This window comes from Salvelinus namaycush, chromosome 35 (assembly GCF_016432855.1).
Source record: "Salvelinus namaycush isolate Seneca chromosome 35, SaNama_1.0, whole genome shotgun sequence".
Taxonomy (NCBI): Eukaryota; Metazoa; Chordata; class Actinopteri; order Salmoniformes; family Salmonidae; genus Salvelinus; species Salvelinus namaycush.
In genome coordinates, this window is record NC_052341.1 from 22,932,277 (window position 1) to 22,948,545 (window position 16,269).

Here is a 16,269-nt window from a genome sequence, read left to right on the forward strand (position 1 = left end):
TTTCTTTTGATTTTCCCATGATGTCAAGCAAAGATGCACTGAGTTTGAAGGTAGGCCTTGTAATACATCCACAGGTACACCTCCAATTGACTGAAATTATGTAAATTAGCCTATCAGAAGCTTCGAAAGCCATGCCATCATTTTCTGGAATTTTCCAAGCTGTTTAAAGGCAGTCAACTTAGTGTATGTAAACTTCTGACCCATTGGAATTGTGTGGAGTGGTTGAAAAACGAGTTTTAATGACTCCAACCTAAATGTATTTAAACTTCCGACTTCAACTGTAGTATGCAAAGGTACGACAAAGCTAGACGTCTGCTCTCAATGCTACTGTAAACCCTAAGCAAGTGGGGACGTCGTAGCTCTGCATCTTTTCGGAAAGATCCCGCTCTCTCGCTCTCTCTCTCTATATCTCCAAATGAGGAGCTATTAGCAATGGTAATTTATTAACCTTTTACCGCAGTGGGCTAAATCAGGGTCACAGAGAGTGTTTCTTGGTAGTCTTAAACAAATCTACTTTGAAACAAAAGTATACACCTCACACACATGGTTATAGGCTTAAAAAAAAAGAAGAACCTGCACCATGTCAGATAAAAAAAAATAACATTGACTTATGAAAAATATGAATAACATTCCACCCATGAGGCCACTAGAGCGTGATTTGGTCATTTGACTGCAGGAAAGGGTAATCTCCACCTCTAGCTCTCCACCTCTAGAGACTATCCTACAGAGGTTTTTGAATACACAGTATATTGAGATACTGATGTAGAGCCTCCTGCTCACTGCTTACTGTACTCGCTTACTGTAGATCGAAACGTTGGCACAATCACAAATTGTGAAACTTGGCAAGTGAGCAGTAGAAAAGCTCTTCATTAGGCTCAAGGACACCGCTTAGAGACTGAGATGTGAGAGTGGATTCCTTTACAAAGTGCCACCACTTTGGTAATACTGGCGCAGTATGTTCAGTAAATGTGTGGCAACATATTTTTCACCTTCTCTATAGGCATGTTGAATTGGATCATTAAATTGGAATGGCTGCTTTGTTCAGTGGGAGATGGTGTTATTGTACTCTCTGTTATAATTTGCTCTAATTTCCCTGGCTGGTGAATGAATCCTATGTGTGTTTTACTTGCCTTTGTGTGTGTATATTTACGCGTGTGTGTTTGCTGTGTGTGTATTGCAGGTTAAAGAAGCCAAGGTGACTGAGGCCAAAATCAACGAGGCGCGGGAGCACTATCGGCCTGCGGCAGCCCGAGCATCCTTATTGTACTTCATAATGAACGACCTCAATAAGATCCACCCAATGTACCAGTTCTCTCTCAAGGTACACCCACCTCTCTATTGACCTGACCTGTTATTGACACTCCCTAGTGAGCACACACACACTCCACTGTTCTCTCTTTCTCTAGGTACTTTCTCTAATAACCCACCATGTTTCTCCCGGCCTCAGAGCTCCCCAGTGAGCTAAGTCTTTACCCACGCTGCTCTGTTTTCTGCCTTTTCCTCCATTAGCTTCCAGTGTTTTATGCTTTCTGCTCTTTGTGTTTGTCGCTTCCTAACGCTGTTATGCTTCACCTAATGTCCCTGCTATTGTCACCCTCCAAAGCACTGAGGAGTCATGGGGTGAGATATGGTTTGCAATCACACTGCTCTCTGCAGGTAGCTAGCCACCCTGGGCCAACTGTAGAGAGTTTAAAGGCCCAGTGCAGTCAAAAATGTGATGTTCCAATATTTGATATATATTTTCACACTATGAGGTTGGAATAATGCTGTGGCATTTTGAAAATGATGATGATGCCCTTTTAGTGTAAGAGCTGTTTGAAAAGACCGACTGACATTTCAGCCTGTTTTGGTGGAATGAAGTTTTGGCCTGCCTGGTGACATCAAAATTAGTTTGCCAATAAGAAAGAGTTACAAACCTCTCTTCCAATAACAGCAAATGTTCAGTTTTCCCCTCCCACTCAAACCACTCCCAATAAAATTCTTGCTTGAGAAATTGCTCTTTGCTAAGAAGCTTTCTTTTACCCTGTTTTCTCCCCAATTTCGTGGAATCCAATTGGTAGTTACAGTCTTGTCTCATCACTGCAACTCCCGTATGGACTCGAGAGTCGAAGGTCGAGAGCTGTGCCTCCTCCGAAACACAACTCAACCAAGCTGCACTGCTTCTTGACACAATGCCCACTTAACCCGGAAGCCAGCCATGTCAGCGTGCACTGCGCCCGGCCCACCACAGGAGTCGCTAGTGCGCGATAGGATAAGGACATCCCTGCCGGCCAAACCCTCCTCTAACCCAGACAACGCTGGGCCAATTGTGCACCACCCCATGGGTCTCCCGGTCGCGGCCTGGACTCTAACCCAGAATCTCTAGTAGCACAGCTAGCAATGCGATGCAGTGCCTTAGACCACCGCACCACTCGGGAGCCCCTCTTTTTGACAATTTTAGGTGAAAACAATCACAGTAAGGTACTTAATTGTTACCCAGAAATGATTTGATATTGAGATAAAAACGGATGCATTGGACCTTTCATCAGATGAAATGTCTCTGCTGTAGATAAAACGCACAGGGCAGACCCATATATTTTAAATACAGTCTGTTGTACAATTGCCAGCCAGCTCGTACTTTAGATATGTTTCAGGAAATAAATCATTTGGGTTCTAGAAGTGTGTCTGCTATCCATTGTGTTTTTATGCTCCAGGCGTTCAGTGTGGTGTTCCAGAATGTTCTATCCATAGTGTTTCTTATCCTAGGCAGTACTGAGTCTGTTCTATCCATTGTGTTTCTATGCTCCAGGCGTTTAGTGTAGTGTTCCAGAATGTTCTATCCATAGTGTTTCTTATCCTAGGCAGTACTGAGTCTGTTCTATCCATTGTGTTTCTATGCTACAGGCGTTTAGTGTAGTGTTCCAGAATGTTCTATCCATAGTGTTTCTTATCCTAGGCAGTACTGAGTCTGTTCTATCCATTGTGTTTCTATGCTACAGGCGTTTAGTGTAGTGTTCCAGAAAGCGGTGCTGAAGGCCCAGGCAGACGAGGTGTTGAAACAGAGAGTGTCTAACCTGATAGACAGCATCACTGTCCAAGTGTTCCAGTATACCACCAGAGGCCTATTCGAGTGTGATAAACTCACATACATCGCACAGCTCGTCTTCCAGGTACACAGAAAGTCAGAGTTCAAAGTTCAATAAAAGCTTTATTGTACATTTTTTGGTCAAATAGAAATGTTTTTACATGTCATTACACAGTGACGAATATTAGGTACTGATCATTGCCCTTTAAAACTGCGGAGGTCTCCTTTTTTGTCTTTAAAAAAGAACAATATAGGAATGAATGTTATTTTGACAGTATATGTTTTTTGTCATTGTGAACCCAGATCCTGTTGATGAATAAGGAGATCAACACTACAGAGTTAGATTTCCTGCTGAGGTATCCCGTCCAACCAGGAGTGACCTCTCCTGTCGACTTCCTGTCCAACCATTCCTGGGGCGGTATCAAGGTGAGACAAACAGGAAGTGAAGATGTCAGACCTTCACAGTTGAGGTTGAAGACGCTTCTAACCACAGATCTAAGATCAGTTTACCCCACAAAAGCCAAACCTTTACCATCAGGGGACAACATGCTACTTTAAATCAGTGTCTAGGGGTAAATTCATCCTACTACATACTTTAGAACAAACCATCCACTGACTATCCTTGTCATTTACGTATGACTGAACTCCCCTTTTCCCCTGTAGTTATTTTAGCACTTAGTCTGTTTCCACTCCATAACTCAGTACATCTGTGGAAAATAACAGAACATAATGGGTACAGTGAAGTCTACTTCCACTACAATAAAGCAACCTTGGTCCTCCAGTACCCCCAACAGTACACATTTTTATTGTAACCCTGGACAAGCACACTTGATTCAACTTGTTAACTAATCATCAAACCTTCGATCGAATCCGGTGTGTTTGTCCAGGGCTCCAACAAAAATTTGAACTGTTGGGGCTACTGGAGGACCGGAGTTGGGAAACACTGCAAAAGAGCATTACCGCTAAAACATGTATGAAATAATAAAGGCATGCCATTCTTTTTACAAAATTGTTCATTTGAGAAGTTGCTGCCTCTCAAGGGTTCACTACTCTCACATATCTATTAGGTGAAATACCACATTGTGCCACCACAGCGGCAAGATTTGTGACCTGTTGCCACAAGAAAAGGGCAACCAGTGGTGCACAAACACCATTGTAAGAGGGGGAGTGCGAGAGAGAGAGATCTTTCCGAAAAGGTGGGGGGCTACGACGTCCCCACTTGCTCAGGGTTTACAGTAGCGTTGAGAGCAGACGTCTGGCTACTGTACGCCAGAGAGCATAGTTCCCCCTCCCATCAAATCAGTTGATGTACAAGCTAAACCCTAATGGCAGTGTACCTCAGGCTTTCGTACTCATAAATATTTCAACCCGGACCCTCTCCACTATTAATGATCCTAAACTCCAAAACCATCTTCTCCTCTCCTGCTATTCCACAGAGATGTCGGTCTAGGTACCATTAATTGAATTCACTCACTCTGGTTCTTATCGCGGTTAGGAACATAATCAGTTGGAGAGGATGAGATCCTGTGATAGTGCCTGGTGGCCGTGGCCCTCTTAGATGATATTAGAAGGATGGGGAGGAAGCCACATGGGGCTGTAGTATTCTCTCCTCACCTGAGAATCTGCCAACCCAGATACTGGTAATTAACTAAGTGGAGGAGTTGGAGTGACTTCATCTTAGATCATTAAGGGCCGTGGTGTGTATTTCCGGGGAAGGAGTTGTGATGTTCTTCGATAGGACCTTGACTTGATTGACAGAGACTGAGAGGACAGGTGTTTGCGTGTGCCTTTGTGTGTGTGTAGGTGCATGCGACCATCGGCGTGTGTGTGACATTCAGAGCACTCTGTGAGGCCACTGTTTTTCAGAGATCCAAAGCTGAGATAAGAACAAATGCTGTCAGATAAAAGTCTAGAGTATGTGCCAGGTTTGTGCTGCCGAAGCATATTCCCCTTTTCTACCCACCGTTATAAACAGCCTAATGTCTACTCAGCACTATGGTTTGAATAAATACAACTCATATTGGCGTAAGAGAAGATAAGCACTGTCTTATTATGCGACTTTTCCAACCCAAACTTTTCTCCTTTGTGGCACTTACAGTGGGGCAAAAAAGTATTTAGTCAGCCACCAATTGTGCAAGTTCTCCCACTTAAAAAGATGAGAGAGGCCTGTAATTTTCATCATAGGTACACTTCAACTATGACAGACAAAACGAGAAAAAAAATCCAGAAAATCACATTGTAGGATTTTTTATGAATTTATTTGCAAATTATGGTGGAAAATAAGTATTTGGTCACTTACAAACAAGCAAGATTTCTGGCTCTCACAGACCTGTAACTTCTTCTTTAAGAGGCTCCTCTGTCCTCCACTCGTTACCTGTATTAATGGCACCTGTTTGAACTTGTTATCAGTATAAAAGAAACCTGTCCACAACCTCAAACAGTCACACTCCAAACTCCACTATGGCCAAGACCAAAGAGCTGTCAAAGGACACCACAAACAAAATTGTAGACCTGCACCAGGCTGGGAAGACTGAATCTGCAATAGGTAAGCAGCTTGGTTTGAAGAAATCAACTGTGGGAGCAATTATTAGGAAATGGAAGACATACAAGACCACTGATAATCTCCCTCGATCTGGGGCTCCACGCAAGATCTCACCCCGTGGGGTCAAAATGATCACAAGAACGGTGAGCAAAAATCCCAGAACCACACAGGGGGACCTAGTGAATGACCTGCAGAGAGCTGGGACCAAAGTAACAAAGCCTACCATCAGTAACACACTACGCCGCCAGGGCCTCAAATCCTGCAGTGCCAGACATGTCCCCCTGCTTAAGCCAATACATGTCCAGGCCCATCTGAAGTTTGCTAGAGAGCATTTGGATGATCCAGAAGAAGATTGGGAGAATGTCATATGGTCAGATGAAACCAAAATATAACTTTTTGGTAAAAACTCAACTCGTCGTGTTTGGAGGACAAAGAATGCTGAGTTGCATCCAAAGAACACCATGCCTACTGTGAAGCATGGGGGTGGAAACATCATGCTTTGGGGCTGTTTTTCTGCAAAGGGACCAGGACGACTGATCCGTGTAAAGGAAAGAATGAATGGGGCCATGTATCGTGAGATTGTGAGTGAAAACCTCCTTCCATCAGCAAGGGCATTGAAGATGAAACGTGGCTGGGTCTTTCAGCATGACAATGATCCCAAACACACCGCCCGGGCAACGAAGGAGTGGCTTCGTAAGAAGCATTTCAAGGTCCTGGAGTGGCCTAGCCAGTCTCCAGATCTCAACCCCATAGAAAATCTTTGGAGGGAGTTGAAAGTCCATGTTGCCCAGCAACAGCCCCAAAACATCACTGCTCTAGAGGAGATCTGCATGGAGGAATGGGCCAAAATACCAGCAACAGTGTGTGAAAACCTTATGAAGACTTACAGAAAACGTTTGACCTCTGTCATTGCCAACAAAGGGTATATAACAAAGTATTGAGATAAACTTTTGTTATTGACCAAATACTTATTTTCCACCATAATTTGCAAATAAATTCATTAAAAATTTTACAATGTGATTTTCTGGATTTTTTTCCCTCATTTTGTCTGTCATAGTTGAAGTGTACCTATGATGAAAATTACAGGCCTCTCTCATCTTTTTAAGTGGGAGAACTTGCACAATTGGTGGCTGACTAAATACTTTTTTGCCCCACTGTATATGAGGTAAATAATAAGAGCAAATAACCATTTGTTCATCCTTAGAAAGGTTTCAGAGCCGGTGGGAAAATACTGTGTATATGAATTAACCCCTGCCTATATGTACATACAGTATCTACCTCAATTACCACGTATCCCTGCACATTGGTATTGTTATGGTACTCCTTGAATATAGCTTTATTCCTGTGTTTTATTTCTCATGTGTTTTATATTTTCTTTATTATTTAACTCTGTATCATTGGGGAAGAGCTTGTAAGTAAGCATTTCACTGTAAGGTATACACCTGTGGTATTCGCCGCATGTGACATATACAATCTTATTTTATTTTATGAGAACAAGAAAATGCATTCCAGTTTTGTATACATGGTTACTTTGGATGAGGGACTGTATATCTATGAATTAATCTATATTCACCAGAGTTGTAGTTTCTGGCAAATGTTTAATGCATATTTTTTTGCGTCCGCTTTCCTCTTGTACATTCATCCCTCCATCCCAGTCTCTGTGTTCCATGGACGAGTTCCGTAACCTGGACCGGGACATGGAGGGTTCGGCCAAGCGTTGGAAGAAGTTTGTGGAGTCGGAGTGTCCAGAGAAGGAGAAGTTTCCTCAGGAGTGGAAGAATAAGAGTTCCCTACAGAGACTGTGTATGATGAGGGCCATGAGGCCTGACCGCATGACCTACGCTGTGAGGTGAAAGGTCAAATACCTTACCCTCTGACCTACTGTTAGAGGATATACAGTACAACTGTGGTTCTGTTTTTTTGTGAGGATATCTTTTGAATTTCCCTGTCCCACCAATGAACAAACATAATATAAACAGCTAACATTCAACCCAGTGAGCTAACATTTAACCCAGTGGCCATTGACCACAGCTACAGTATGTAATAGTTATTTCATAGAAAAGTAATAAATACTATATTTGTATGAGTGCATTTTCAGCTTTTAAACTAACCACCATAAGCTATGAGCAGTGCTCTGCAGTACGAATGTGTATTATGTACAGATAACTACCAAAATAAAGGAAACATTTACTCAAGTGTTTCCTTTATTTGGGCAGTTATGTGTACAGTACCAGTTAAGCGTTTAGACACACCTACTCATTCAAGGGTTTTTCTTTATTTTTACTATATTGTAGAATAATAGTGAAGACATCAAAACTATGAAATAACACATATGGACTCATACAGTATCCAAAAAAGTGTTAAAGAAATCAAAATATATTTGAGATTCTTCAAAGTAGCCACCCTTTGCTTTGATGACAGCTTTGCAAACTCCTGGCATTCTCTCAACCAGCTTCACGAGGTAGTCAACTGGAATGCATTTCAATTAATAGGTGTGCCTCGTTAAAAGTGAATTTGTGGAATTTCTTTCCCTCTTAATGCGTTTGAGCCAGTCAGTTGTGTTGTGACAAGGTAGGGGTGGTATACAGAAGATAGCCCTATTTGGTAAAAGACCAAGTCTATATTATGGCAAGAACAGCTCAAATAAGCAAAGAGAAATGACAGTCCATCATTACTTTAAGACATGAAGGTCAGTCAATGCGGACAATTTCAAGAACTTTGAAAGTTTCTTTAAGTGCAGTTGCAAAAACCATCAAGCGCTATGATGAAACTGGCTCTCACGAGGACCGCCACGGGAAAGGAAGACCCAGAGTTACCTCTGCTGCAGAGGATAAGTTAGTTAGACTTACCAGCCTAAGAAATTGCAGCCCAAATAAATGCTTCACAGAATTCAGAAAGTAACAGACATATCTCAACATCTACTGTTCAGGTCAAATTGCTTCATGGTCGAATTGCTTCAAAGAAAATACTACTAAAGGACACCAATACAAAGAAGAGACTTGCTTGGGCCAAGAAACATGAGCAATGGACATTAAACCGGTGGAAATCTGTCCTTTAGTCTGATGAGTCCAAAGTGGAGATTTTTGGTTCCAACCTTTGTCTTTGTGAGATGCAGAGTAGGTGAACAGATCATCTCTGCATGTGTGGCTCCCACCGTGAAGCATGGAGGAGGAGGTGTGATGGTGTGGGGGTGCTTTGCTGGTGACACTGTCTGTGATTTATTTAGAATTCAAGGCACACTTAACCAGCATGGCTACCACAGCATTCTGCAGCGATACGCCATCCCATCTGGGTCTGCGCTTAGGCTGTATAAGGGATATCACCTCAAGGCTGTATAAGGGATATTTGACCAAGAAGGAGAGTGATGGAGTGCTGCATCAGATGACCTGGCCTCGACAATCACCCGACCTCAACCCAATTGACATGGTTTGGGATGAGTTGGATCGTAAAGTGAAGGAAAAGAAGCCAAAAATTGCTCAGCATATGTGGGAACTCCTTCAAGACTGTTGGAAAAGCATTCCAGGTGAAGCTGGATGAGAAAATGCCAAGAGTGTGCAAAGATGTCATCAAGGCAAAGGGTGGTTACTTTGAATATTCTAAAATCTAAAATATATTTTGATTTGTTTAACCCTTTTTTGGTTACTACATGATTCCATATGTGTTATTTCATAGTTTTGATGTCTTCACTATTATTCTACAATGTAGAAAATAGTAAAAATAAAGAAAAGCCCTTGAATGAATAGGTGTGTCCAAACTTTTGACTGGTACTGTATGTATTGAACATATATCATCATGTCTCCCCACAGAGATTTTGTGGAGGAGAAGCTGGGGAGTCAGTATGTGGTTGGCAGGTCGCTTGACTTTGCTGTGTCCTTTGAGGAGTCTGGTCCCGCCACACCCATGTTCTTCATCCTCTCTCCTGGAGTAGACCCACTGAAGGATGTGGAGAAACATGGTAATGGAGTCACCTACACTGTTAACACCAATGTGCTGTCATTACTCAAATTGAGGAAACTCGTTGCACTTAATATCAAATCAAATTGTATTAGTCACATGCGCCGAATACAAGTTCCATACACCTTACAGTGAAATGCTTACTTACGAGCCCCTAACCGACAGTGCAGTTTCAAAAATATATCCGAGTACAGTTATTTAAAATGTTTTTGTAGTCATTACTCTGCTGTGACTTTGGGCTAATTAATATTTTAGATAATTTACTGATTAATTACTAGAATAATTCAGTGATTTGATTGATTTAATTTGGTTATTCTCTCCAAATGAATCATTAACCGTTATAGTGTTAATACTATCAACAATATAATGTAACGGCAGTCCTCCTCCTCTTCATCTGAAGAGGAGGAGTATTGAGGGAACCAAGGCGCAGCGTAGTGAAATGACATAATTTTATTAACGAAAACACGAACTTGACTAAACTAACAAAACAAATAAACGGTGTAGACAGACCTAGACGAACTTACATAAAACAAGAAGAACGCACGAATAGGAAACATAGGCTACACAAACCGAACAAACCGTAAACAGTCCCGCGTGGTGTACAGACACAGACACGGAAGACAATCACCCACAACGAACACTGTGAAAACGCCTACCTAAATATGACTCTTAATTAGAGGAACGCCAAACACCTGCCTCTAATTAAGAGCCATACCAGGCAACCCAATAAACCAACACAGAAACAGAAAACATAGAATGCCCACCCAAACTCACGTCCTGACCAACTAACACATAACAAACTAACAGAAATAGGTCAGGAACGTGACATAACCCCCCCCATAAGGTGCGAACTCCGGGCGCACCAGCACAAAGTCTAGGGGAGGGTCTGGGTGGGCATCTGACCACGGTGGTGGCTCAGGCTCCGGGCGAGGTCCCCACCCCACCATAATCAATCCTAGCCTCCATCTCCCCCTAAGAATGTCCACCCTCATTTTACCCCCACAAAATCCTCTTAGTAACATCAATGACAGGGACAGCACCGGGACAGAGAGATAGATCAAGACAGAGGGATAGCACAAGACAGAGGGATAGATCAGAATATAGAGGTAGCTCAAGATAGAGAGGGAGATCAGGATAGAGGGGCAACTCCGGACTGAAAGGCAGCTCCGGACAGAGAGACAGCTCTGGACTGAGGGGCAGTTCTGGGTATATAGCCGTTTCTGGCTGAAGGGCAGCTCATGGCTGACTGACGAATCTGGACGCTCATGGCTGGCTGACGGCTCTCGACGCTCATGGCTGGCTGACGGCTCTCGACGCTCATGGCTGGCTGACGGCTCTCGACGCTCATGGCTGGCTGACGGCTCTCGACGCTCATGGCTGGCTGACGGCTCTCGACGCTCATGGCTGGCTGACGGCTCTCGACGCTCATGGCTGGCTGACGGCTCTCGACGCTCATGGCTGGCTGACGGCTCTCGACGCTCATGGCTGGCTGACGGCTCTCGACGCTCATGGCTGGCTGACGGCTCTCGACGCTCATGGCTGGCTGACGGCTCTCGACGCTCATGGCTGGCTGACGGCTCTCGACGCTCATGGCTGGCTGACGGCTCTCGACGCTCATGGCTGGCTGACGGCTCTCGACGCTCATGGCTGGCTGACGGCTCTCGACGCTCATGGCAGGCTGACGGCTCTCGACGCTCATGGCAGGCTGACGGCTCTCGACGCTCATGGCAGGCTGACGGCTCTGGACGCTCATGGCTCTGACGGCTCTGGCTGCTCATGGCTCGCTGGCGGCTCTGGCAGATCCTGTCTGGTTGGCGGCTCTGGCAGATCCTGTCTGGTTGGCGGCTCTGGCAGATCCTGTCTGGTTGACGGCTCTGGCAGATCCTGTCTGACGGACGGCTCTAGCGGCTCCTGTCTGGCGGGCGGCTCTAGCGGCTCCTGTCTGGCGGACGGCTCTAGCGGCTCCTGTCTGGCGGACGGCTCTAGCGGCTCCTGTCTGGCGGACGGCTCTGTAGGCTCATGGCAGACGGGCGGCTTTGCAGGCTCATGGCAGACGGGCGGCTTTGCAGGCTCATTGCAGACGGATGGCTCAGACGGCGCTGGGGAGACGGATGGCTCAGATGGCGCTGGGGAGACGGATGGCTCAGATGGCGCTGGGGAGACGGATGGCTCAGATGGCGCTGGGGAGACGGATGGCTCAGATGGCGCTGGGGAGACGGATGGCTCAGATGGCGCTGGGGAGACGGATGGCTCAGATGGCGCTGGGGAGACGGATGGCTCAGATGGCGCTGGGGAGACGGATGGCTCAGATGGCGCTGGGGAGACGGATGGCTCAGATGGCGCTGGGGAGACGGATGGCTCAGATGGCGCTGGGGAGACGGATGGCTCAGATGGCGCTGGGGAGACGGATGGCTCAGATGGCGCTGGGGAGACGGATGGCTCAGATGGCGCTGGGGAGACGGATGGCTCTGGCCGGATAAGGCGCACTGTAGACCTGGTGCGTGGTGCCGGAACTGGAGGCACCGGGCTAAGGACACGCACCTTCATACTAGTGCGGGGAGCAGGGACAGGGCACACTGGACTCTCAAAGCCCACTCTATACCTGGTGCGTGGTACCGGCACTGGTGGCACCGGGCTGAGGGCAAGCACATCAGGATTAGTAGGAGGAGAAGAAACAGTGTGTACAGGGCTCTGGAGACGCACAGGTGGCTTAGTGCGTGGTGCCGGAACTGGAGGCACTGGGCTGGAGACACGCACCATAGGGAGAGTGCATGGAGGAGGAACAGGGCTCTGGAAACGCACTGGTAGCCTAGTGCGTAGTGTAGGCACTGTAGGTACTAGGCTGGGGCGGGGAGGTGGCGCCGGAAATACCGGACCGTGCAGGCGTACTGGCTCTCTTGAGCATTGAGCCTGCCCAACCTTACCTGGTTGAATGCTCCCGGACGCCCGACCAGTGCGGGGAGGTGGAATAACCCGCACCGGCCTATGTAGGCGAACCGGGGAAACCATGCGTAAGGCAGGTGCCATGTATGCCGGCCCGAGGAGACGCACTGGAGACCAGACGCGTTGAGCCGGCCTCATGACACCTGGCTCAATGCCCAATCTAGCCCTACCAGTGCGGGGAGGTGGAATAACCCGCACTGGGCTATGCACTCGTACAGGAGACACCGTGCGCTCTACTGCATAACACGGCGCCTGCCCGTACTCCCGCTCTCCACGGTAAGCCTGGGAAGTGGGCGCAGGTCTCCTACCTGCCCTTGGCCCACTACCTCTTAGCCCCCCCCCAAGAAATTTTTGGGTGTTACTCACGGGCTTTTTGGGCTTCCGTGCAAGACGCGTCCCCTCATAACTCCGGTTCCTCTCTCTCTTTTCCTCCGTTCTCCGAACTGCCTCCAGCTGTTCCCATGGACGGTGATTCACTTTAGCCCATGGTCCTTCTCCGTTAAATACTTGCTCCCAACTCCACAAGTCCTGTATACTCTCCCGTTGCTCGAAATTCCGCTGCTTGGTTCTGGATTTCTGGTGGGTGATTCTGTAACGGCAGTCCTCTGAGGGAACCAAGGCGCAGCGTAGTGAAATGACATAATTTTATTAACGAAAACACGAACTTGACTAAACTAACAAAACAAATAAACGGTGTAGACAGACCTAGACGACGAACTTACATAAAACAAGAAGAACGCACGAATAGGAAACATAGGCTACACAAACCGAACAAACCGTAAACAGTCCCGCGTGGTGTACAGACACAGACACGGAAGACAATCACCCACAACGAACACTGTGAAAACGCCTACCTAAATATGACTCTTAATTAGAGGAACGCCAAACACCTGCCTCTAATTAAGAGCCATACCAGGCAACCCAATAAACCAACACAGAAACAGAAAACATAGAATGCCCACCCAAACTCACGTCCTGACCAACTAACACATATAACAAACTAACAGAAATAGGTCAGGAACGTGACATATAATTTCACTATCGTCGAGCTCTGGAACCTCAAGAACCCGATCACTCGCAAAATAACTTAATGCCACAAATAGTTAATTCAATGTTTTATTTACTAGACTAAATAAGTTGGAAAATTAGGTAGTTAACAAAATACAATATCAAAGCAGAGTATAATGGGATTCAATACAGTTATTGAGGTGAGAGTCTCAGGTCCATATAAATGAATTTCCGTATTCAACTCAGGCAAGTACAATAGTACATTCATAAGACTTTTGAGGATGATATGGTCTTATTAATTGAAAGAGAAAAAGTGATTTGGCTATATCATTATCATAGGCTTTCACAACTGTGAAATTATAGAGAGCTTCACCAAACACGAAAAAGACAATGGGCTAGGCTACCAGTTAGCATCCGATGTGGACAATGCCAGGACAGCATTGAACATGGGCTTGTAAATTAGACCTGCCGTCTTGCAATTACTCAATGACTTCCACTAAGTTTCACACACAACGCCACTTTATATCGATAATGTAACAGGGCAAATGACTTGTATGTCATTATTGCCTCTCAGTTGGGATTATGTTATGATGGGATGAAAATGGGATTGGATGGTTGGCCAAGTCTCTCACAACAGTAGTCGATGAGGCCAGTGGACTGAAAATAGCTCACAGCCGAAGGAGTGAGATCTCTCTCAGTTCTCAGTCCAGGAAAGTCAATTATATTAGAGAACTTCTTCCTTTGGTCCAGCCGGGATGGATTGCAAACACAGTCAGTTAGTCTCCAAGGCAAACAGTGCATTTGCAGGATCCCCTCTGGGATGATTGCTTCCGTCTAAGTATGATAGGAAAAGTTGATCGGAGTTTGGTTTCCAAGGAGATGGGATCATTCATGGTGTGGCCGCACCTTGGAGAAACTTGATCTCCTCATCTGTTTGCAAATCCTGTAATTTATAGGGATACTCATAGGGCTCTGATGACCGGACATGGCGTCACGAGATCACCCCGTTGATTCTAGATATTCAACATCTCTGTTCTTATGGACAAACCTGAGATTTCCTCATAAGTGTCCACAGCATGTTTCTACTGCACAAAACAGTTTAACAATCTCTAGGATGAAGTACGTAGCCTGTAGGTACCAAACAGGATATTGGTAAAATGCATCTGTTCTTTGTTTCAGAAGAATACCTGTTATACCCATTTTAATGACATAGAAGAATCAGAAGAAAATTCTCACATTATGCTTCAAGTTATATCAACATGTATGAGTTTTTCAGTTTAATACATTGTTAAGGAAACGTGTTTAAATGTCCTTGCGCCATTTTCCCTTTGTCACAAAGAGTAAAAGTTAATCTCCTCCCTTGCAATACACATCTCTTGGCACTCTAAAGCCTGGCTGGTTGTTTACCTAGTAACACATGCAGATCACAAGGCGGTCTGCTGACTTGCTGAAGGCGACTGTTTTCTGTCTTCTGACCCCCCTCAGGCCCACTCACATTGTAAAAGGAGAAGAGGGAGAGGAGTTTATTTGTCTTGTGATAGCTTGTAAGAGGGCGGCGCCACCACGAACAGAACTGTAAATCTTGCCCTGGAATGTGGGACTTAAGGGATATCTTTTCTTCATCATCTCCCTCGTTGGCTCTCGTTACAACAACTCAAACATGTAGGGGGTCCAGATTTAAGTTGTATCAGCCTGAAATTTACTTAGCCACGCCTCCAATATAATTTTCCACTGTGCCTTGCCTTTTCCAGTGAATTGTAGAGTTACCACCCATGTCTGTATTTGTTAGTAAAAGAGACATGGTTGTGGAATTCGTTCAGTTTCAGTCCTGTGGCTTTCACCAAGTGAGTTCCTAGGTGAATATTAACATTATAATTAAACTCTTTATGACATTACATTTATCATTAAGGTCATATTATGAGGCTTAGCTTTACCCTAATACAGTGGCCTGGAATTCATGGTTTACAGGCCACATCAGGCCTGCAAGTAACTTTTCCAAAATATATATCCTGGTTGAACGATTTCCAGGAATCGTCCAACCGGGATATCTGGAAAACATTGGGTAGTTTACCAGAATTTTGCAACCCTATCTGCAAGTCACATTATGCTGGCTTGCAAAGTGGTGTAATTCCTATTGGAATCTAGCCAGAGTTAAGATATCCAACAGTTGGAATTTTATTCACCCGCAACCTGCAGTCATACTGACTGCCAGGGTTAGGAACACTGTTGTAAATTCTATTGATTAGACATGATTTGGAAAGGCACACACACGTGTCTATATAAGGTCCCACAGTTGACAGTGCATGTCAGAGCAAAAACCATGCCATGAGGTCGAAGGAATTGTCCGTAGACGTCTGAGACAGGATTGTGAAGAGGCACAGATCTGGGCAAGGGTATCAAAAAAGATTCTGCAGCATTGAAGGTCCACAAGAACACAGTGTCCTCAATCATTCATAAATGGAAGAAATTTGGAACCACCAAGACTCTTCCTAGAGCTGGCCTCCAGGCCAAACTGAGCAAATGGGGGAGAAGGGCCTTGATCAGGGAGGTGACCAAAAACCCGATGGTCACTCTGAAAGAGCTCCAGAGATCCTCTGTGGAGATGGGAGAACCTTCCAGAAGGACAACCATCTCTGCAACACTCCACCAATCAGGCCTTTATGGTAGAGTGGCCAGACGGAAGCCACTCCTCAGTAAAAGCACATGACAGCCCGCTTGGAGTTTGCCAAAAGGCACCTAGAGGACTCTCAGACCATAA

The 16,269-nt window shown here is 45.4% G+C and overlaps 1 protein-coding gene across 1 annotated transcript in view; it reads left to right on the forward strand.

Annotated features, from left to right (window-relative positions):
* Nucleotides 1-16,269, forward strand: part of dnah9 (dynein, axonemal, heavy chain 9) — a 140,123-nt gene that overhangs the window by 100,168 nt on the left and 23,686 nt on the right. The window contains exons 64-68 of the mRNA XM_038974915.1: nt 1,181-1,321; nt 2,979-3,149; nt 3,368-3,490; nt 7,262-7,455; nt 9,413-9,561. Coding sequence (XP_038830843.1) covers nt 1,181-1,321; nt 2,979-3,149; nt 3,368-3,490; nt 7,262-7,455; nt 9,413-9,561 — 778 coding nt within the window. The remainder of the gene's footprint in view (nt 1-1,180; nt 1,322-2,978; nt 3,150-3,367; nt 3,491-7,261; nt 7,456-9,412; nt 9,562-16,269) is intronic.